The sequence below is a fragment of the Leptodactylus fuscus genome, chromosome 1 (genome assembly GCF_031893055.1).
Source record: "Leptodactylus fuscus isolate aLepFus1 chromosome 1, aLepFus1.hap2, whole genome shotgun sequence".
Lineage (NCBI taxonomy): Eukaryota > Metazoa > Chordata > Amphibia > Anura > Leptodactylidae > Leptodactylus > Leptodactylus fuscus.
In genome coordinates this window covers 38,114,459-38,138,861 of record NC_134265.1, presented here as the reverse complement: position 1 = coordinate 38,138,861, position 24,403 = coordinate 38,114,459, and the positions used below count along the sequence as shown (strand labels likewise).

Below are 24,403 nucleotides of genomic sequence, written 5' to 3'. Positions count from 1 at the left end.
CAGAATAGAAATAAACCCTGGAGAATAGATTTGCATATTTTTTACCCAGAATCCCTAGCCGAGCAGGAATGACTTGTAAGTCTCCGTACGCCTATGTAGGCACACACTCTCCCTAATGTGTATGATTATCCCCTGACCCTAGGAGCCCCTCCCTCTAATACAGCTAGGTGCTCTATGCTTGAAGTAGATTTGTTGCATTACAGGCTAATCAGTTGGCAGTATGTTGTAGTGTATGGGTAGATGTGCTGAGTAGATTGATATATAGTATTGTGGGAATAAATTCAGTAGAATTTATGATTATTTTACTTACACTTACTTAGGAGTCCAGTGGGCGGTCCTACTCAGTGACTGACAGCTATATTTGTATACTCTATCACACATTCTCTTAAATCTTTGTTCTTTCTATGCTTAGGAGTCTAGTGGGCGGTCCCACTCAGTGATTGGTAGCCATCCTGATAATGCATACAAATATAGCTGTCAATCACTGAGTAGGACCGCCCACTGGACTAATCATAGAAAGAGAAGAGATTTAACAAAATAAAATAAGTTATACTGAATGTTCCAACTAAACTATATATCAATGTAGTCAGCTCCTCTTGCTCTATAACAGGGGTAGGCAACCTTTTTTGTTCGGCGTGCCGATTTAAATTAAAAAATCAAAGATGAGGTCCTCGGAGTGCCGAGCAATAATTGTAAAGCTGACGACACCTACACTAAAGTCATATAGCACAAACCACAACATAGGGGTGCTGTCATACTGCGCTCCCAGCCACATGCGCTTACCACTATTTGCCTGGGTACACATGTGCTTTTCCTTTAGAAGCAATGTAAGTACATGCGTAACCCACAATTAGTGGTAATGTATGTGACTGGGAGCAGTGTAAGGTCATACCTGTAAAGCTCTGACACACAATGTACCTGTATGCTCCATCCAGTCCTTGGCCGTTAGTAACTTCAGTTTTCTGTAAGGGAGCGTTCACACTACCGTCGGTGTCCGACAGCTAGTGTCCGCTGCTAATGTCCGTTCAAAATCTTGTGTGGACATTAGCATCGGACACTAGCTGTGTCCGTGACATTTTGCATTGATTTAAATGGACATCGGGTGCGTTCTTTTACTGTCTGTGGGTGTCCTTAACTGTCCGTTCTCAAAGATGTCCGACTTTTCAAGCGGACAGCAAAACCCGACATGTAGGTTTTTCTGTCCGCTTGAAAAGTCGGACATCTTTGGGAACGGACACTTAAGGACACCCACGAACAGTAAAAGAACGCACCCGATGTCCATTTAAATCAATGCAAAATGTCACGGACACAGCTAGTGTCCGCTGCTAATGTCCACACAAGATTTTGAACAGACATTAGCAGTGGACATTGTCTGACGGACACAGACGGTAGTGTGAACGCTCCCTAAGTGAAACGCAGATTAATTTGTCACTTTTAGTTCCTGGCGGTGCAGTAACAGCAAAACCCCAGCCAGGAATTAATGGGTGTCACACTTTCAACAAAGTGGCCGCACTGGTGCCCAGGAACTGGATTTGGCTATAATTGCATCTAGTTACAGTGTCACCACCTAATAGAATCCCACTAAGGCTGAGGCCCCACATTACAAAAATGCAGCTTTTTTATTGCAGATTTAGCTGCGTTTTTTTTTACGTCAAAGCCAAGAATGGCTAGAAAACGATTGGGAAATATATAGGAAGCTTCTTATATGTCTCCCTCCTGCTCAATCTACTCCTGGCTTCGGCTAAAAAAAAACCCCCTGTATAGGACAGATATAGGGGATGTATAGGGCAGATATAGGGGATGTATAGGACAGATATAGGGGATGTATAGGACAGATATAGGGGACGTATAGGACACATATAGGGGATGTATAGGACAGATATAGGGGATGTATAGGACACATATAGGACCTGCTCAATAGTTTTCAGCTCTTCAATTTGGCCCAGATACACAGCCACAAAAATAATGGCTGTATATATGGGTCAATTGAAATATATAGGTCTGTACTTTTATCCACAGTTGTAGAGTCTGGTCATGTGCATTACAGGTTAACTCAATGTGCCTCATATTAATAGCAGTTAACCCCATCATGTCCCTCACATTAACCCCGTGTGCTTTACATAAGGGACACTGATATGTGAGACATATGGAGGTAATAAGTGAATATCTTCATTATATAGGTCCTTTATTAGTACCCCCATATGTCTCACACATCAGTAACCCTTATGTAAGCCACACAGGGTTAATGTGAGGGACATGATGGGGTTAACTGCTATTAATGTGAGGCACATGGGGTTACTAACACTAAAGTAATAACCCCAAATGCCTGACATTAATGAGAATAGTTAGTAACACACGTACCTGGTGTTTTTACTTTCACTTTGCTCCCGGAGCTTCCTCTCTCTCCTCAGGGCTGCAGACGGCAGGAGCTCCTCCTCACATGTAGCAGCAGGTCCAGGGAGCCCTTATCCTGTGCAGTGAGAGGCTCACCTCTGATTGGTGGGCAGTGAGAGAAGGGGGCGTGTCGTCAGCTCTATAGCAGAGCACTGAAGGGACGCTCTCTCTCTCTCTCTCAATTTGTATGAAAGTTGCAGGCTGGCTGCCGTGCCAGCAAAATATGCCTCGCGTGCCAGTCTTGGCACGCGTGCCAGGGGTTGCCGACCCCTGCTCTATAACATGTCGCCTGCAGATTTATTCACCATGTTCAATGTGACACATTTCCTTAAAGGGGTTGTCCCATCACAAGGATCCTATCTATACTGCTTGTTAATGTGAATGTAAGACTTTATCTAAATACACTGCTTCTGCAAAACTGCTTTGTTTGTCCACTATCTTACTTTATTCAATTCATTGCTGACACAGCCCTTGACTTATCTGGTCAAAAGTCAAGTGATGTATCTGCTGCTCTCAGGGGGGAGGGAGGAGGGGCTAAGTGTACGGGAGCGAGCCTGGAGGGGGGGGTGTAATTTACACTTTGGGGGGAAGGGGCCGCCAATACAGACCCGGCATCTGCTGTAATAGAGAGGTGGATGCCGGGGAGGGTTATATGCCAGCACAGGTGCCGGGGCCTGCGATATCGCTACACTCCTGCCCTGCATGAAGCCAGCAGTGGCAGGAGTGATGCTGCTATTCCGGAGGGGGGGGGGGGGGGGGGGGGAGGAGCGCGGAATAGCAGCATCGCTCCTGCCGCTGCTGGCTTCATGCAGGGCAGGAGCGTAGCAATGTCGCAAGCACCTGTGCCGGCGTCTAACCCTCCCCGGCATCCGCCTTTCTATTACAGCGGATGCCGGGTCTGTATTGGCATTGTGAAGGCTGGGGAACTGACTGGTCTCACCATCTATGACCGCGCACACAGGGCCAGCGCATAGAAGCGACATCATCTCGCTGCTTACTTTGCATATGTCACCCCACCCACCAATGACGCAACAAAGCAGGAAGAAAGATTTTATAGCAGCGAAGACTGGTGAGTATGCGACGTGGGAATACCCCTTTAAAAACATCTCTTACAGTACAACACTACAAACAAAGTCCACCAGGGGGCAGAAAAGAGTGATCAACTTCTGCATCTTGACAATCAACGATTTTTGAATGCAACTTTGGATGTAACTAGAGGGTAAGACACAGTAGAGCAAATTTATCATGGCTTCTATGCCAGCTATCTGGTGTACAAAAATTTCCATGAAATTTACAACAGCTATGCTTTGGCATACATTTTAGTGCAGGTGTCTGGATCACCAGGGGGTGCACCTAATTTTTAAGGAGGTACGTGCCTCATATGGCTCGGTTCACATCTGTATCCATTCCCCTATCTGGATGAAATATGCAGAGAGAAAAGTCTTCAAGGGACCAGAAACCACACGGACCCCATTATAGTCTATGGGCTCCGCCGGTGTCCTAAGGTAACCTCTTTTTTATGCAGATAGGTTTCCATTGGGGGGTCCCCAATATATATACATATATATATATATATATATATATATATATTCTGTATGTAGAACCAAAACTGTAAAGTGATGTTCATAGTGATGTAGTGGCTGAGACGCCGGGGTGTGGAGAATACACAGGACACGAGATAAACTCTTCACCCCTATGGGGCCTACAGTCTGGAGCCGCTCCTTTCCTTCACCCTGTACAGACCTGGAAGCTTTCACATCTTCTGAAGAACGCTCTTCCCTTCTCACAGTAACTTCACTGAGAAACACTCGACATACAATACAATCATTACGAAACATAAAGTGTAAAAAGTTCACAGAAAGAAGTAAAGCTCCTGAAGGTCAGGGACAACCATCAAATAGCAGAAGTCTAAACACAAGGAAGTCTGAGGACAAACAGCTCCTTTAGTGTAGTGTCTGACTGAGGTTCCTTGAGATGTCGGACCGAGGTTCCTTGAGATTAAATAATTCTGGGGGCCTAGAAAATAGACCACAGTACCCAATTAATGTGTGTGTTGTGCAGGAACCTAGACCATTATTATGTTAGCACCTGGGCCTGCCGGAGAATCCTCTAATATTCTGGTGGGCCAGCCCAACACTGACTGTGTGACTAGTGGGGGTGAGGACATGACTACTAGTATGGCAGATGTCATAGAATTCTGCATATCACAAAAATGCAAAAAAAAAAGGATCTTCAGGATCTTCATCTTTGGCCAGAGTAGAGAGCAGTTACACAGGGCATCTCTATCTCTGGAGGGCCTGTCCTGTCCTTCATTATACAGACAACCAGTTAATTCAAATGGGCATGGTGCAATGCTTAATTTCACCTGTGGTGGCACTGCAGGAAATCTGAACACTTATTGCAGGTTTTCCTACAGCTAACAGCTGATCGCTGGGGTTCCACTTTGTGGTTAGCTTATTGTCGAGGGACCTTTAAGAGGAGAACTCCTCTAAGCTTACATAAATTTATCCTCAGGCCAGATCTTATAATAACACAAGTTAAAGACGATCCCAAAATGAGACAAGTCTAAGATATCATTTGTGGCAAGCAACGAGTGACTACATGTGATAAAACTACAGGTCTTAGCACGCTGTAATAGATGTGTAGTCTTATCACATGCTGTGATTTATTAGGACTACTAATGTAAATATACCCCATACCACAAACAGTTAAAGGGAGTCTGTCACTAGAAGCCAACATATAGACCCCGCCCCACAGACAGAAAAGTTAGAGTCACCTGAATCAGAGTTTCTCTCTTGTGAATCGCTGCCTCTGTTGCTGAGATATAGCGCTGATTTTGACAACAGGCAAATGAGCTGTTTTACAACAAGGAGGGCACCGATTCCCAAGGGGAAACAACAGTGTGATTCATGTCACTCTAACTATAGAGAGACAATTCTCTTTCACAACACAGCTAGGTTATCAGGGATTACTATGCAGCCTCCTCCAGAAAGAGATTTAATGCTATGGATACCCTCATATCTCTGTCTCTCTCCTTCTCCAGCTCCCTCTCCATAGACTTCATTGTAAACTTGTGTACAGAAATTGATATCACTTAGATAAGAAGTAAAGACAGCACTTTTTTTTTTATTGAAGTATATTGTAAAGTTAGTTCCCTTCATCTGCACTATAGATTTATGGAATAATAGACATTTGCTTACACTTTAAGCCCTGTAAATTGGGAGGTGCGACCTACATGGATTGGGATTGTTTTTCACATACCACAGATGATCAATATGACTGAGATCCAATGGCGTAACTAGGAATGGCGGGGCCCCGTGGCGAACTTTTGACATGCCCCCCCCCCCCGACACCGACGCCAAAGACCTCGACCAACCCCCTCCTACGCATTCCTGCACGCTCTATTATGCCCCGTTGTGGCCCCTGCACACAGTATTATCCCCCATAGTGGCCCCTGCACACAGTATTTTCCCCCATAGTGGCCCCTGCACACAGTATTATCCCCCATAGTGGCCCCTGCACACAGTATTATCCCCCATAGTGGCCCCTGCACACAGTATTATCCCCCATAGTGCCCCCTGCACACAGTATTATCCCCCATAGTGGCCCCTACACACAGTATTATCCCCCATAGTGGCCCCTACACACAGTATTATCCCCCATAGTGGCCCCTGCACACAGTATTATCCCCCATAGTGGCCCCTACACACAGTATTATCCCCCATAGTGGCCCCTACACACAGTATTATCCCCCATAGTGGCCCCTGCACACAGTATTATCCCCCATAGTGGCCCCTACACACAGTATTATCCCCCATAGTGGCCCCTGCACACAGTATTATCCCCCATAGTGGCCCCTACACACAGTATTATCCCCCATAGTGGCCCCTGCGCACAGTATTATGTCCCACTGCGGACACCCATAAACAATTATTATACTCTGGGGTCTTTTCAGACCCCAGAGTATAATAATCGGAGACCTAGGGGAAGAAAAACATTTAAAAAACTCTGTTTGTTACTCACCTGTCTCCCGACTCCTACGCTGTCGGCCTCCGAAGTAGTCGATCTTCAATGACGTCAGACGTCACATGACCCGGGACGCAGGCCGGGGTCATGAGACGTCAGACGATAAGGCTGAAGTCTGCACGGATCGTGGAGAGGTAACTAACAGTGTTTTTTATGTTTCTTACCTCTCCCGGTCCGCCAATCATTATACTCGGGGGTCCGAAAAGACTCCTCCCCCGAGTATAATGATAGCAGCGGTAGCGTCTGTCACTGGGCCCCTATTGTCCCGGGCCCTGTAGCAGCTGCCTCTGCTGCTATGGCAGTAGTTCAGCCACTACTGAGATCTGAGAATTTGATGGCCAAGACACCACCTTGAGCTCTTCATGTTATGTCATGTTCCGGAAACCATTCCTGAATAATTTTTGTAGTGTGGCAAGGTTGTAGCATTCTGCAATTAATGTCCACTGCCATTAGTGGACATCGCTGCCATGAAGGTGGGTACTTGACTTGTACAATATTTAGGTACAATAGGTTGTACATGTCACAGCAACATCCAAACAAATGCTAAGAGCCAAGATTTCCCAGTAGAACATTGTTTGGAATAGAGATGGGTGAACCTCGCAAGACTCGTATAACAATTGGAGGCTCAGGGAGGGTGTGGAAAAATCATAAAGAGTCATACTCATCTTCCTTCATCTTTGCTGGTGTCTAGTGTTCTTTCCCGAACCTATAGGTTAGTCTATCTGGCCCTATCACCAAAGAAGTATCACTGTGGCAAAAGTTCTGGTTCTTTTCCAAGTGTCTTCTGGCCTCTTGGTTGACATCAGCTACTCCGAGGTACCACTGAAGCTTGTGATTGGGCCTCAGTGGTCACATGAGATGGGTGGATGAAGAAAGAAGTCATTTCTGTGAGTATAGGACCAGATAGGGTAGCCTTTGCCCTCCATATGCATCAATGACCCCTCCGCACCCATAACCCTGTCACCATGAAAACACTACAAAACCTTCCACTTTGAGATGTTCTTACACAATTGTCTAGCCATCACAAATCATCACTTGTCACAGTCACTTGGATCGTCCCGCTTGCTCATTTTTTCTGCTTCTAACACATGAACATAACGAACTTTTTGCTTCCCTCCATAGGTGCCATTATCATGAGATCAATATGATTCACATCACCTGATTAACATACGATGGCAAAGGAGTCCTACTCCACTTGTTACCCATGACCTTATGTTCCATAAAACCTAGAAAAACTCAATGTGGGCATTGTATTAAATAAAATGTGCCAGAATTCTTAGGAAATTGGGCCAAAAATAAGAGTAGATTATATTTATGGTGCATTAGTGACCTGTTCAGGGATTTCTCAGGGTCTATACATCTATTAGTAGACTCATAATAATCCCATTATATAACAGCTGGCACTCACGATGAGATACAGACATCTCAGGCAGCAGAACAAAGGCGGCAGAGCGCCAAGACTTAATAATAATAACACTACATAACAAAAAACCCACAGGAATAAAAATAGGGACTTTGTATAAAAATACGAGCACTGGAGGCTGAGTGACAGAATATCCAACCATAATCTGGCATAAAGGTCAAAAGAATATGAGATTTTATTGAAGGTGCTGTCTATTTCAGAACACTCATTTTAAATACCCTATTAGGTAATTCTGAGATAACGGGGTCCCTATTCAGGATCCTTAAGATGGACTCTGTCTGGGGGAGCTAACACAGTACAGTATAATGCGCTTTCCCTGTGGTGTCACTGTAGGGAAGCTGCACACTTGCTGGGGGGTTCTTCTGCAGATCGGAGGCGATCGCTGGGGTTCCAACATCAGGACGTCCTGTGATTACCTTATTTTTGGGGGGACCTACTGACAAACTGTGAGTATACAAACCTTGTAACTTCATAGGCTACAAATAAAAATGAAAGCATACCTAAACCTGATAATTTTTCAGAATAAGCCGGCATCTGTGTGTACATAAAGAATAACACTACTTCTGCCACTAGATGACTTGTATATGGCATTTTCTTGCAGTTTTCCCTCTTATTCTTAGTTGTCCCTGAGCTGGTGCATGAAGTCTAGTTGTGACAATGTCTCCCAAAGACAGCACATAGAGAAAACAGGAGATACTGCTCCCTAACTCTCTCTCACACTCAGGAGGAGAAGCAGGATCACAGTAGAGAAGTACTAACTTGCAGTGATGTGAGTAAAATACTTGAGGTAAGGTTGAAAACTAACCATTAGCTTTAGCATTCTCTATGTATTTGCGTCTCTTCCTACCTTTTACCCCTTCCCTCCCCATAGACTACTATGGACACATGGAATTTGGTATTTCCTTGAGCTAACAGTCTGTCTTGGGAGACCAAGATGGATTCAGTAAATATTTCAGACTGAGTTAAAAATGAAGAAAGGGCAAAAATAGACTGATAAGTGGAGAAAGAAGACACCTCTTCTCTGATAAGACATATTACAAAGTTTCTTATATTCGCTTGTGACCATCTAAGGCTCTGGTGTCTGACATGTACCTGATAGTCATTGCTCACCGTATCCAGATCATGTCTGAGACTCTACAAATAAAGATTTAATCCAGCCTGTCTCTACACAGTGAGAGGAATGTGATGGGATTGACTGCCTGGAAGGCCTGAAAAATAGGGACTGCGTGACGGAAATATAAGTCTCATAAGGACTAATATGGTTGTGTAGCTGCTAAATAGGTACAGTATGTCTGACCTCGGAAAGTGAAGTCTGGAGCCTACCAGAAAAGAGACTGTCCATAAGACATCAGGAGCACCGGTATACGTGTATACAGGTGACCAAGTGATCTCTCCCTTTACATGAAGTGCATATAGAGGGCAACTGACAGCATCTTATATGGACATATCTGCTATTACATCATCAAACAGGAATGTATGGTGGATTATAAATTACCACCTACAGACATAACACTCATCTTATCCAGGAGTTACTGCTTATTCACACCTGTGATAAGTGGCACAGAATGTGAGTAGCCTGTAATTTATGGGATTAATCCTAGATCCCATTGTTTTTCCTTAGGACAGGTCATCAATATCAGGTTGCTAGGGGTCTGACACCTGACTTGGTACTTGTTCCATGTACAGTGTATGTACCGCCCGTGCTGGGGTACTGCTGCTCAGATGGGTGGGGGTCCAACATCCTTCACCCCCCCCCCGGATCAGTTGCATTCTGCACAGTATGAAGCCATCAATATCTACTCTTGGACAAACCTTGAAAAATAAAACATAGTTCCATCTCTCAATAACATCACAAGATACATTTTCAAGATTCCAAATGACATCCTGTCTTATACTCCAGTCACATCAAAAGCTGCGTGAGCAAAGTTTGCACCCACATTTGGACCCAATAGGAATACATTTATTAAAGATGGCAGATATTGCACAGATAATTGACCAGAATGGTACTATATTTACTAAAATTCATAAAAAGACCAAGCCTTGCCTGAATTACTATGAAAACAAGCCGTTTCCCATCCTTCTAGCAGGACAGGGAGCGGCGGCTGTGACTTGTGGGATTTTCTCATCAGACCATGTTTGGTGCTAACTGCAGAGCCTCGGCCTTGTACACGGCATATTTCACTGGCTATAAAAGGTTGTCACAGGTCAGGCTCATACATAACCCAATATAAGCCAGCCGCTACTTTGTATTTACCCCGTTTTAGCTCAAGGACTCCAGCATGAATTTCTGCGTCTTTTAGGCTAGAGACATATTTGGGGGGAAGTCATCAATCCCTCTATATCAGTTTTCTGGCGTAGAGGGATGATATTGTGGTGCAATTTGGCGCAAGGGTCTATCCGACTGTTTTATGAGGAGGCTGAAACAAAGTCATAAATCTCCTGGCCCCTTTGCTAGTCAGGCCCTTTACTGAGACTGGGATACAATACTCCAGTCTTGATAAATCTGCTCCAGTATTTTGCTGAAAAATGTCATATTTCAAGAAATTAACATGTATTACGTGGCTAACACGTATTCACACCTCACATTTTTTATTTCAGATAAATAACCGTAATGTGAGCCTTAGCATAAAATTTTTGCTGAAGCTTCCACCAGGGATTCTATCTATAGACAGGTTAGTAATTGAGTTATATATATCTATGGAGCTGTATACATCTGGATGCAGAGAGCTCCTCCTAGTGGTGGCTCCAGGTAGCTAGAAATTTATCATGTACTGTATCATTATGGCTCTGTACACTATACAGATGTATTGTAAAATGAACCCAGTGTAAAATTTTGGCGTAATTCAGCTAAAACAAACAGGACTAGAGTTACACATGAGCCAGCGCCGCACCTCTCATGAGGCGACCTGAAGCGACCGCTTCAGGCGGCGCTATGCCGGGTCTTCAGGGGGGCCGCAATTTTACTGACCTAAGCCAGTCCAGGACAAGCTGTCCTGGACTGGCTTAGCGTCATCGTCTCGGTGGATTGGGGCGGCCCTGTGGACACAGCGTTGCTCCAGCAGCCGCCCCTCACGCTTCACAGAGAGCAGGTACTCTCCCTGCCTGCTAACGCCGCCCGCGCCACCCCCTCCGCTTCGCCCCGCCCCTCCTCCCACACGCCGGGTGACGTGGCCACGTAATCAGGCCCGCACCTGAAGTATGCCTGCGTCCTACGCGGGGGGTGCTCTGAAGACTGGACCGGACCAAGAAGAACAGGGAGCTGCAGGTAAGCGGACACCGGTGGGGGAGAGGGAGTTAATCACTATACAGCGTGGGGTCCAAAAATTGAAACAATTTGTGGACTACATGCTGTGTAGAGTCAGGGGTGAACCTAGCCTTTTTGCCAGGAGGGGAGGGGGGTGGTGGGGATTGGGGGGAGGGCGGCTTTCTGTTGTCCGCATCAGGCGGCAAAAAGGCTAGGTTCACCCCTGACATGAGCAGTAGTGAAGGAAGAGCGATAAGCTGCAATCTACTTTGCCTCTTCACATTCCTTTCCTATTACTTTACAAGACTAAGAGCAAACACTACAAATATATTCTTAGAGGGTAAATGTATATGACACTTGACTTTTTGCACTCTTGTACCCTTATTACTCATCCTGAGACTAAATCTCTATACATCTACGCACAATGGATAGACTTTACAAATATCCCTTTAAGTAGGATACGTGTAGGCAGAAGAAAACTGAGGCTCATGGAAACTATTACACAAGACTCCTTGAGGGTTTCTGTTCTTATGTAAATAATGTTTAATGGTAATATAATGAACAGTCCTTACTCTGAATAGTTTTGGACCATTTTCCAGATATCTGATGGCTGTGACCATTGACACATGTGAACATCTTGTTACAGTGACTCAACTGTACACGTGATGTTTTTTTTCCCTGTATTTTGTCGCTTCTATTGCAGTGACTTTCGTTATTGCTGCAAAACCACACAGTGTGATTTAAAAAAAATAAAAAAAATTCCCCAAAACTATATTATAATCTGCAAAAAAAAAAAATATATTAAGGCCCGAAATGACGTTTAAAAAAAAAAAAAAAAAAAAAAAATCGCAAAAACAGTGCAGCGATAATGGTCTGAGCTCACTGAAATAAATAAATGTGTCCACAGAGGTACAGGTGGAACATGGATATTCGTGCAATGGTGTCTATGTCCCTGCAATTTGACTACAGACCTGGCACATTCACTCAGTCATGTGCATGTAGCTTAAACAAAATTGTATTCACTTTGCAGTTACTATAAAACACAAGTTTTTTTCTACATCAGTCTAAAAATATTGTGTTTTGGCAGTGTGGGGCCATTCCCTTAGGCCAGGTGCAGACGACTGTACTGCAACCAGCCTGCCGTGAATTAAAAGTACAGGCGGTAGATGGGGGACACGGGGATGTTCCCGGGTGCCGCCTGTGCACGAGTCGTACTTCCGCTGCTCCTTTCATTAAATAAATAGGAGCCATGGAAGCACGGGCCACATAATAGCACATAATGTGGACCTGTTCTATAGTTTGTGGCCTAGACAGCCGAACTGAAATTTAAGGTTGTGTGTACGGGCCCATAGAAAAGAATGGGTCAGTGTGCTATCCATGAAATACTTGGAGAGCACACCAACCACAGCCATGGCCGTCTGCATTGGGCCTTACAATGTATCATGCAGCTCTCTTCGAAGGCTGAGTTCCCACGCGGTATTTTGGTTAGGATTTTGAGGCCGTATCCATCTCAAAATCCTGACCAAAGAGACAGCTCCCATTGAAATCAAGCTGTTTGTTCCGGCTCCCGGAAAAAAGAATAGACATGCTCATTTTGCAGGAGGAGTTGCCTCACAACTCCGCCTGAAGACTCTCCCTCCTCCCGACTAGTCCCATTCATTTGGGCCTAAACCAGAGCGGAGTGCGCGACTGGATGCCATTGCACTGCAGCTATCCGTATTTTGGACTGGAACCTTAAGCAACCTCCGCCTCAGATTCCGGACAAAAAAAGCTTGTGTGAACCCAGCCTAAGGGTATGTCCACTTGCTTCCTACACCAATCCAAAACCCCACAATCTACTCTAAAAAGTTGGATTTTTTGTGACTACTGGTTGTAGACTCTTCAGGGTCACAAAGGAATTCCTTTAAAGGGATCCTATCATTTAGCCGGAAGAAGACACAGGAAGATGACATTCCTGACGAAGATGGAAGCGGCGCTGGAGAGTTCTCTGGCAGCATTGGGGACGCCCCCAGTGCTGTTTGAGCGCTGAGGCCCACCCCCAGTGCTGCGAGAGAACTAATTTGCATACCAGCGAAAACCAGTATTTCAAGAAAACGGCGGCCCGGAGAAGGCTTCTAAAGGTAGGAGACGAATAGCATTTCTTAAGGCCAATACCGACTGGACTAATCTATATGTTAAAAATATTGAGAGACAGAAACACAAAGTATATTAAAAAGTTAAAGAACTTTTCATTACCTTTATTGTTCGATCACATAACTCACATCACTTGCAGAACAATTAATGTGCAAGATTTTGCTTTGACTATTATTTAAGTGTGACAGCCAAGGAACAATATTGTACCACACTATGGGGTTAATGGAATCTAACAGGGATTCCTTATACAAGACGGGCAGGCTGGGACCCATTAACCCTTTCTCTGTTGGCTAAATGAACTGTTACGTTTGGCAGGACAGGTTGTTCTTTCTATTTGTCCTCCACTATTTTTGGGATATTTCCATTCTCAGAGCTATAAATGCAGATAAAGGAGTGATTTCAGTGGGAAAGGAGCAGGGAATTTTTCCGGAAATACAAATACAAATGTACTAATGAGATTGATAAACAGAGGCAATTTCAACAGGAAGTGCCCCGGCCAAGGGGGGTCTGTTTGTATTATAGGGGAAAGTTAAGGAATTGGTCACACCTTTCACTGAGTGACAATGGTAAAGTCTGGAGGAGTTATACAATCTCTCACATGCTGGGAGGTTCGTAATGTCAGAAAACTGCTGTATCTTTAATTTTGCTAATTCTTTAATTTGATGAATTCCTGCTGCAAGAAAGATGTGTACCAATAGAAAGGTTACTATAATATACAGTCATCAAGAATGTAGGTACTCTTTATTTAATACCCATATGTAAGATATAACTGCTATAATACTGACCTCTATATACAAGAATATAACTACTATAATACTACTCCTATGTACAAGAATATAACTACTATAATACTGCTCCTATGTACAAGAATATAACTACTATAATACTGATCCTATGTACAAGAATATAACTACTATAATACTGCCCCTATGTACAAGAATATAACTACTATAATACTACTCCTATGTACAAGAATATAAATACTATAATACTGCCCCTATGTACAAGAATATAACTACTATAATACTGATCCTATGTACAAGAATATAACTACTATAATACTGCCCCCTATGTATAAGAATATAACTACTATAATACTGCCTCCTATGTACAAGAATATAACTACTATAATACTGCTCCTATGTACAAGAATATAACTACTATAATACTGCTCCTATGTACAAGAATATAACTACTATAATACTGCTCCTATGTACAAGAATATAACTACTATAATACTGCTCCTATGTACAAGAATATAACTACTATAATACTGCTCCTATGTACAAGAATATAACTACTATAATACTGCTCCTATATACAAGAATATAACTGCTATAATACTACTCCTATGTACAAGAATATAAATACTATAATACTGCCCCTATGTACAAGAATATAACTACTATAATACTGATCCTATGTACAAGAATATAACTACTATAATACTGCCCCCTATGTATAAGAATATAACTACTATAATACTGCCTCCTATGTACAAGAATATAACTACTATAATACTGCTCCTATGTACAAGAATATAACTACTATAATACTGCTCCTATGTACAAGAATATAACTACTATAATACTGCTCCTATGTACAAGAATATAACTACTATAATACTGCTCCTATGTACAAGAATATAACTACTATAATACTGCTCCTATGTACAAGACTATAACTACTATAATACTGCTCCTATGTACAAGAATATAACTACTATAATACTGCTCCTATATACAAGAATATAACTGCTATAATACTGCTCCTATGTACAAGACTATAACTACTATAATACTGATCCCTATGTACAAGAATATAACTACTATAATACTGCTCCTATGTACAAGAATATAACTACTATAATACTGATCCTATGTACAAGAATATAACTACTATAATACTGCTCCTATGTACAAGAATATAACTACTATAATACTGCTCCTATGTACAAGAATATAACTACTATAATACTGCCTCCTATGTACAAGGATATAACTACTATAATACTGCTCCTATGTACAAGAATATAACTACTATAATACTGCTCCTATGTACAAGAATATAACTTCTATAATACTGCTCCTATGTACAAGAATATAACTACTATAATACTGCTCCTATGTACAAGAATATAACTACTATAATACTGCTCCTATATACAAGAATATAACTGCTATAATACTGCTCCTATGTACAAGACTATAACTACTATAATACTGATCCCTATGTACAAGAATATAACTACTATAATACTGCTCCTATGTACAAGAATATAACTACTATAATACTGATCCTATGTACTAGAATATAACTACTATAATACTGCTCCTATGTACAAGAATATAACTACTATAATACTACTCCTATGTACAAGAATATAAATACTATAATACTGCCCCTATGTACAAGAATATAACTACTATAATACTGCTCCTATGTACAAGAATATAACTACTATAATACTGCCCCCTATGTATAAGAATATAACTACTATAATACTGCCTTCTATGTACAAGAATATAACTACTATAATACTGCTCCTATGTACAAGAATATAACTACTATAATACTGCTCCTATGTACAAGAATATAACTACTATAATACTGCTCCTATGTACAACACTATAACTACTATAATACTGATCCCTATGTACAAGAATATAACTACTATAATACTGCTCCTATGTACAAGAATATAACTACTATAATACTGCTCCTATGTACAAGAATATAACTACTATAATACTGCTCCTATGTACAAGAATATAACTACTATAATACTGCTCCTATGTACAAGAATATAACTACTATAATACTGCTCCTATGTACAAGAATATAACTACTATAATACTGCTCCTATGTACAAGAATATAACTACTATAATACTGCTCCTATGTACAAGAATATAACTACTATAATACTGCCCCCTATGTATAAGAATATAACTACTATAATACTGCCTCCTATGTACAAGAATATAACTACTATAATACTGCTCCTATGTACAAGAATATAACTACTATAATACTGCTCCTATGTACAAGACTATAACTACTATAATACTGCTCCTATGTACAAGAATATAACTACTATAATACTGCTCCTATGTACAAGAATATAACTACTATAATACTGCTCCTATGTACAAGAATATAACTACTATAATACTGCCCCCTATGTATAAGAATATAACTATTATAATACTGCCTCCTATGTACAAGAATATAACTACTATAATACTGCTCCTATGTACAAGAATATAACTACTATAATACTGCTCCTATGTACAAGAATATAACTACTATAATACTGCTCCTATGTACAAGAATATAACTACTATAATAGTGCTCCTATGTACAAGAATATAACTACTATAATACTGCTCCTATGTACAAGAATATAACTACTATAAGGGTATGTTCACACTGAGTTTTATCATTCATTTTTATCATTCATTTTTATCAAGTTTTCATTCTGCACACTGTATGAAACTTCCCTTAAAAAAAAAACAAACAAAAAAAAAAAAACGCAATTTTTGCAAATCAAAAACTGTCATGTTTTTTTTTTTTTTTCGCCTCCCATTGATTTCAATGGGTTTTTCAACATGGAATCCACCCGAGGAAAGGTCATATCTCTTTTTTTTTTTCTAGCTGAAAATAATCAGCCTTCAAAAAACTCTGTGTGAACATACCCTAATACTGCCTGTCCTCCCCATATCTGATCTCAGCTGTTGTGCCAGTGTTTCCTATCAGTATCCATAACACAGCTTTGCTCATTCTCACTGAATATTATTAGGGCTTCCAAAAGTTGATGTAATTCAGAATGACGCAAACACAATACTATAAAATATAGTAATATAATACATATGATTCAAGAGCCAACAAGATCTCCAGAATCTGAGATCCAATATTTGCCAAGCCGCTCCTCAAAGCCAAACGCAGGAGAGACAACATTCTAATGTATACACGGATATAGCACAGACTGTACCATGTCCTGCTTGTCTTTCACATTTGACACTCCAACAATTCTTTGCTAATTAGGGAACTTCATGTAGTAACATATCAATAATAATAATAATAATAATAATAATAATAATAATATTATAATGTTAATAAAAAAGTAGACGTACAAGGTTAAAATCAGCGATCAGGTGAGCAGTTCTGCCAAGTGACTAGCACTGTTATAGGGGTTCTGTGGTGACTCTAGCTAGCACTGCTATGAGGACTCTGTGGCTAGCATTCTTACGGGGCTCTGTGACTAGCACTGTTATGGGGGCTCTATGGATAACACTCTTATGAGGACCCTATAGCTAGTACTCTCATTGGGACTCTTTGGCTAGCACTGTTAGGGGCTCTGTTACTAGTATAGTTATAGAGCCTCTCTGGTTAGCCCTGCTATGTGGGCAATGTGACTAGCACTGCTATTGGGGACTCTGTAAATAGCATTGTGATGGGGGCTCTGTGACTAGTACTCTTATGGGGGTTCTGTGACTAGCAATCTTGAGAGTATCTATGGCTAGCCTTGGTAACTTGGCTCTGTGACTGACTGCACTATAGAGACTCAGCGACTAACACTCATATTGGAGCTCAATGCTAGCACTCTTATTGAGGCTCTGTGGTTAGCATTATTCTGGGGATCTGTGGTTAGCACTCTTCTGGGTGCTCTGTGGTTAGCACTATTCTGGGGGCTCCGTGGTTAGCACTCTTTGGGGGGCTCTGTTGCTAGCACTTTTCTGGGGGCTCTATGGTTAGCACAGGAGGGATTTACAACTTTTATTTCCTTTAATTTCTATTATATTTTGTTTAAAGTTTCTCTTTTTTTCACTATTTTATGGGAGATTCTATACATTACTATTGCAGCTGTTCATAGACCCCCCTCCCCCCAAAAAAAAATATATATATATTTTTTTTTTTTGCTTAACTCGAGTATAAGCCGAGGGGGGCTTTTTCAGTACAAAAACTGTGCTTAAAAATTTGGCTTATACGCGAGTATATACGGTACATTATAGTTTGTAGGCACTGCACAATAGTTGGGAGTTGAATGTTTCTCCTGACCGCTATTATAATGAGGAAGCAGGATACTGGAGAGATGGTGGTCGCAATCCAGGTTTGAACAACGGTAATAATAATAATAATAATAATAATAATATTCCTGTTCTAGACAATATAGATCTATTTATCTGGATATCTTAGATATATACCCGCAGGCACTATATGGCACTGAACCCATAGCTGCTATGAGGTTTCTTTTCTAGGCACAATATAATAATGTTTATTTAATCCTGTTTTGGGCACTGTGCCCAGTCTACTGCCCTGCTAACTAGCTAAAGAAACAACATAGACATTGCCAATATTTAGCAATGTTAAAGGCAAACTCAATGAGTCTGGCAATGTTACAAACACACTGATGTTTGCTGGCAAGCGGAGGTACCCTTTAATTATACATATATTATTACAAATTACTAAGTACAGGAGAAAATTATGCAATACCATGTTCGGCAGAAAAAAAAACAAAGGTTTTGTAGATGAGATCCCTTTACAATTCACTGGGAGATATATTGCTGTACTAGCTGTTACCCGCGACTTCGTCTGCGGTGATTGTAGCAGTGGGTATATACAGGTGCGGGTAGGGTTTTCATACTGTGTATAAGGGATGGGATATGAAATGTAACTTTGTATCTTGTTGTTGCTGTAATTCAGAGAATACGTGAGACTTTTGTGTTGAAGTTACTTTGTATTTGAGCTGCTATATATACGGTGTTGTGAGAAACTTTACATAGTGACTTTGGGATAGAAGTATTTGAAGTTAACCCTTTCCCACCGATGGAATTTTTTGATTTTCGTTTTTGACTCCCCTCCTTCTAAACCCCATAACTTTTTTATTTCTCCTCTCCCAGAGCCATATGAGGTCTTAATTTTTCCTGGGACAAATTTTTCTTCATGATGCCACCATTAATTATTCTATATAATGTACTGGGAAGCAGGGAAAAAATTCTGAATGGGGTGGATTTGAAGAAAAAATGCATTTCTGCGACTTTCTTACGGGCTTTGGTTTTACGGCGTTCACTGTGCAACTAAAATGACATGTCCCCTGTATTCTGTGTTTCATTACGACTCCGGGGATACCAAATTTATATGATTTTATTTACATTTTAACCCCTTAAAAAAATCCCAAACTGTGTTAAGAAATTATTTTTTGAAAAGTCGCCATATTCTGACAGCCGTAACTTTTTTATACGTGCGTGTACGGGGATGTATAGGGCGTCTTTTTTTGCGGGACCGGGTGTACTTTGTAGTTCTACCATTTTCGGGAAATGTTATTGCTTTGATCACTTTTTATTCAATTTTTTATCAGAATCAAAAAAGTGGAAAAAATGCCGGTTTGGCACTTTTGACCATTTTTCCCGCTACGGCGTTTACCGAACAGGAAAAATATTTGTATATCTTTGTAGAGCGGGCGATTTCGGACATGGGGATACCTAACATGTATGTGTTTCACAGTATTTAACTACTTTTATATGTGTTCTAGGGAAAGGGGGGTGATTTGAATTTTTAATCCTTTTTATTTTTTTATATTTTTTTTACTTTTTGTAAACTTTTTTTTTTGCATTTATTAGACCTCCTAGGGGTATTGAGATGGGTGGGCGGTGTCGCGGATTGTCAGAGCGGTGGGGGTCGGCAAACATGGCTGCTCCGGAGCGTTAAAGAGAGCCTCCTGGAGTATCGTTAAGGTGAGGGGCAAAGTGGTAAAGTATATGTATATGAGATTGTGTGGGGTTAGGGGCGAGGCTGCAGAGGGCAATATGAATTTTATGGCTTGCTATGGTCCAAAGTGTGTGAGATTGCAGAGATGGTGATGTGAGTTTGGGTTTTGTGGTGGTCCTGGCACAAACGTATGTGCGCTATTGTGACGAAAAGTAGCCTATTGCGCAATCGGGTGTATTAACTATGTTTGTGGAAAATTTCAGCCAAATCGGTGGAGTGGTTTTTCCGTGATTGAGGAACAAACATCCGAACATCCAAACTCACAAACCCACAAACTTTCACATTTATAATATTAATAGGATGACTGCATTACATTTCTTGACTGTGACTTGTAGAAATGTATGAGCATGCCATAAAGATTGTCAGCCACAGACATTTCTGCAACAAATCTTTTCTGTGTGAACAACCCCTTAGGCTACATGCACACGACATGGCCGTGAGTCAAGCGCTTTTATAATAGACGTGACGCCGCTACTTTTAGAACACGGCGAGGAGAATTTATCATGCCTTGTATGCAATTTTCTTTTAGACTATTGCCCCACGTCGCATAAGCACCATGGCAGAAACGTCGTGGCAAAAAAACATGGCGTTTTACAGTCCATGCAAAGTGGCGAATCCCATCCATATTTTGCAAAAAAAATACGTGCAATGGACACTGTGCATTCCAAAACTGTTGCGGTTTTGGAAATGGCAGCAAATCAGTTATGTTTACAGAAATGCCAGCAGTTTCCCCTTAGGTATAATGAAAGCAGAAAGTCTGCATAGGAAGCCTCTGTTTTGAAAAGCGCTGCGGGAAAAACCGCAATGCGTTGCGGCAGTTTTTTGCTACGACCCGCTCCAGCCTTGGTTGCCTCTGGATATTAATATTGTGTGGTCTTGTGTTATCAGCCATGTCATACCATTCTTGATACTGTACGGGCAATAAAAAGCTTACACACTTCTTACCTTCTTGTTTTTTCCTCCCACAGTTTAATCCGAATAAAGGCATTCCCAGATTTTATCCTGGCTACAATCCCATGGAATTTCTAGGAAAAAAAATCACAATGACATAATGTTATTATATGTTCAGGTAGAGAATCAACTTTACTGCCCGATGTAATAAAAACAATCTCACAACTCAACGGATTCCAGATATTCCCTAATGGGCGACTTTACAGTCAATGTCAGTGGAAAAATAAAGATATGTACAGATGTGCGTGGGACAGGATAACCAAACGAAACATTGAGAATAAGGAACACACCCTCATAACCTGGAACATAGAGGCACTTACAGAACTGTAGGGAGAATGATATATGTTTTACTGATACATTTTACCTGCACTGATACACTGTAACAAGCCACAGAAATATAGGAAAGGCATGGGTTTTAGACACTGAATATTTTGACTGACATCAAGAAGAGATCTTAAAGGGGTGCCTGGACCCCTGACCATTCCTGTACTCAGTCGCCACCACTTTTTGTCAGTGTCTGTTGACAGCGCTGCATTGGTAATGTCATATGACTGCCGCAGGCAACAACTGTCCTCAGGCCTTATTCACATCTGCGTTCAGGTTTCTGTTCGGTGAGTCTGCTTAGCGACCCGCTGAACTGAAACCTATCTGCATAAAACAGCGGTTACGTAAGGAAACCCGTGGACCCCATAGAGTGTAATGGGGTCCATGTGGTTCCCACACGAAACATGTAGAGAGAAAAGTGTTGCCTCACAAAGTGGACTCCCCTAATAGAAACTCGAACGCAGATGTGAATAGGGCCTCAGTGATGTACTGTTGAGGCCAGTGATGGCTGGAGTCGGCACGTTTCGACAAGATGTAAATGCTACAGCCCTGTTAAACAGCACCAATGGTGAGCAGCAGAGACAAATCACTGGAGTGGTGGGGATTTAGGGGGCAAGCATAGCTCGGTTTCTTTTTTGACAATAGACCCCCATACACAGACATGGCTGGTTTTTCAATGTTGCTGGAAACCCCCTTCAAAAATGGTGGGAAATACAAAAATGGAAACAATCTGTTCATACAGTTTACCATCAGTGATGACAAGAATAGTAGTATAAGGACAACCAAAGTAAGACTAGGTTCACATCTGCACCTGGTCTCTGTTTGGGGATTCTGTCCCCGATTCCACTTGAAAATAAGGATGCAGGATTTTTCTCTTCACATTTTTCCAACGGAAACCCGGCAGATTACATTATAGTCTAAGGGCCTATGGGTTTCTATGGGAAACCTTTTATTAAGTGAATTAGGTTTCCGTTTATCTGGTCCGTTTGGGGAAGAAGAACGGAAATCCAAATGCAGGTAAGTGATATTTTATTAATTATATCGCCATAGCTTAGAATAAAAGACAAAAATGCTGTTCCATAAATCTCAACATTAACTCAGACTGAGAAACCCCGAAAACCAGTCCAAAAACTTCAGAACTCATATCACTGGCGCCATTTATCAATATTATCTTCAACATTATCTAACAGATCATAGCAGCAGTCACTTCTCTGGAAAACTACAAAGGGACTGTTATGAGCAACAATTACATTTTTATTAGAAAAGGTAGATAAATGAGACCTAATATTAAGAATACACAAAGAACCAAGACCTGGTACTGCATTTATTACCAGACTGATAGCTACAGTCCTATGAAAAAGTTTGGGCACCCCTATTAATCTTAATCATTTTTAGTTCTAAATATTTTGGTATTTGCAACAGCCATTTCAGTTTGATATATCTAATAACTGATGGACACAGTAATATTTCAGGATTGAAATGAGGTTTATTGTACTAACAGAAAATGTGCAATATGCATTAAACCAAAATTTGACCGGTGCAAAAGTATGGGCACCTCAACAGAAAAGTGATATTAATATTTAGTAGATCCTCCTTTTGCAAAGATAACAGCCTCTAGTCGCTTCCTGTAGCTTTTAATCAGTTCCTGGATCCTGGATAAAGGTATTTTGGACAAACAATTCAAGTTCAGTTAAGTTAGATGGTCGCCGAGCATGGACAGCCCGCTTCAAATCATCCCACAGATGTTCAATGATATTCAGGTCTGGGGACTGGGATGGCCATTCCAGAACATTGTAATTGTTCCTCTGCATGAATGCCTGAGGATTTGGAGCGGTGTTTTGGATCATTGTCTTGCTGAAATATCCATCCCCGGCGTAACTTCAACTTCGTCACTGATTCTTGAACATTATTCTCAAGAATCTGCTGATACTGAGTGGAATCCATGCGACTCTCAACTTTAACAAGATTCCCGATGCCGGCATTGGCCACACAGCCCCAAAGCATGATGGAACCTCCACCAAATTTTACAGTGGGTAGCATGTGTTTTTCTTGGAATGCTGTTTCTTTTTGGACGCCATGCATAACGCCTTTTTTTATAACCAAACAACTCAATCTTTGTTTCCAAAATGAAGTTGGCTTCTCCAAATGTGCTTTTGCATACCTCAGGCAACTCTATTTGTGGCATACGTGCAAAAACGGCTTCCTTCTCATCACTCTCCCATACAGCTTCTCCTTGTGCAAAGTGCGCTGTATTGCTACCGATGCACAGTGACACCATCTGCAGCAAGATGATGCTGCAGCTCTTTGGAGGTGGTCTGTGGATTGTCCTTGACTGTTCTCACCATTCTTCTTCTCTGCCTTTCTGATATTTTTCTTGGCCTGCCACTTCTGGGCTTAACAAGAACTGTCCCTGTGGTCTTCCATTTCCTTACTATGTCCCTCACAGTGGAAACTGACAGGTTAAATCTCTGAGACAACGTTTTGTATCCTTCCCCTGAACAACTATGTTGAACAATCTTTGTTTTCAGATCATTTGAGAGCGGGCTGTCCATGTTCGGCGACCATCAAACTTAACTGAACTTGAATTGTTTTGTAGAAAGAAATGGTCCAAAATACCTTCATCCAGGATCCAGGAACTGATTAAAAGCTACAGGAAGCAACTAGAGGCTGTTATCTTTGCAAAAGGAGGATGTACTAAATATTAATGTCACTTTTCTGTTGAGGTGCCCATATTTTTGCACCGGTCAAATTTTGGTTTAATGCATATTGCGCATTTTCTGTTAGTACAATAAACCTCATTTCAATCCTGAAATATTACTGTGTCCATCAGTTATTAGATATATCAAACTGAAATGGCTGTTGCAAACACCAAAATATTTAGAACTAAAAATGATTAAGATTAATAGGGGTGCCCAAACTTTTTCATAGGACTGTATTATACTGCCCACTATGTACATGAATATAACTACTATAATACTGCTCCTATGTACAAGAATATAACTACTATAATACTGCTCCTATGTACAAGAATATAACTACTATAATACTGCCCCCTATGTACAAGAATATAACTACTATAATACTGCTCCTATGTACAAGAAAATAACTACTATAATAACTACTATAATACTACTTCTG

At 41.2% G+C, this 24,403-nt stretch overlaps 1 protein-coding gene across 2 annotated transcripts in view; it reads right to left on the bottom strand.

Moving 5' to 3' along the window:
• The window catches only part of LOC142198750 (phospholipid-transporting ATPase ID-like), a 98,448-nt gene that overhangs the window by 39,272 nt on the left and 34,773 nt on the right, over positions 1-24,403 (bottom strand). For both annotated transcript variants that reach the window (XM_075269723.1, XM_075269724.1), the window contains exon 2: positions 20,936-21,015. In XM_075269723.1, coding sequence (XP_075125824.1) covers positions 20,936-20,978 — 43 coding nt within the window. In that variant the 5' untranslated portion in view covers positions 20,979-21,015. The remainder of the gene's footprint in view (positions 1-20,935; positions 21,016-24,403) is intronic.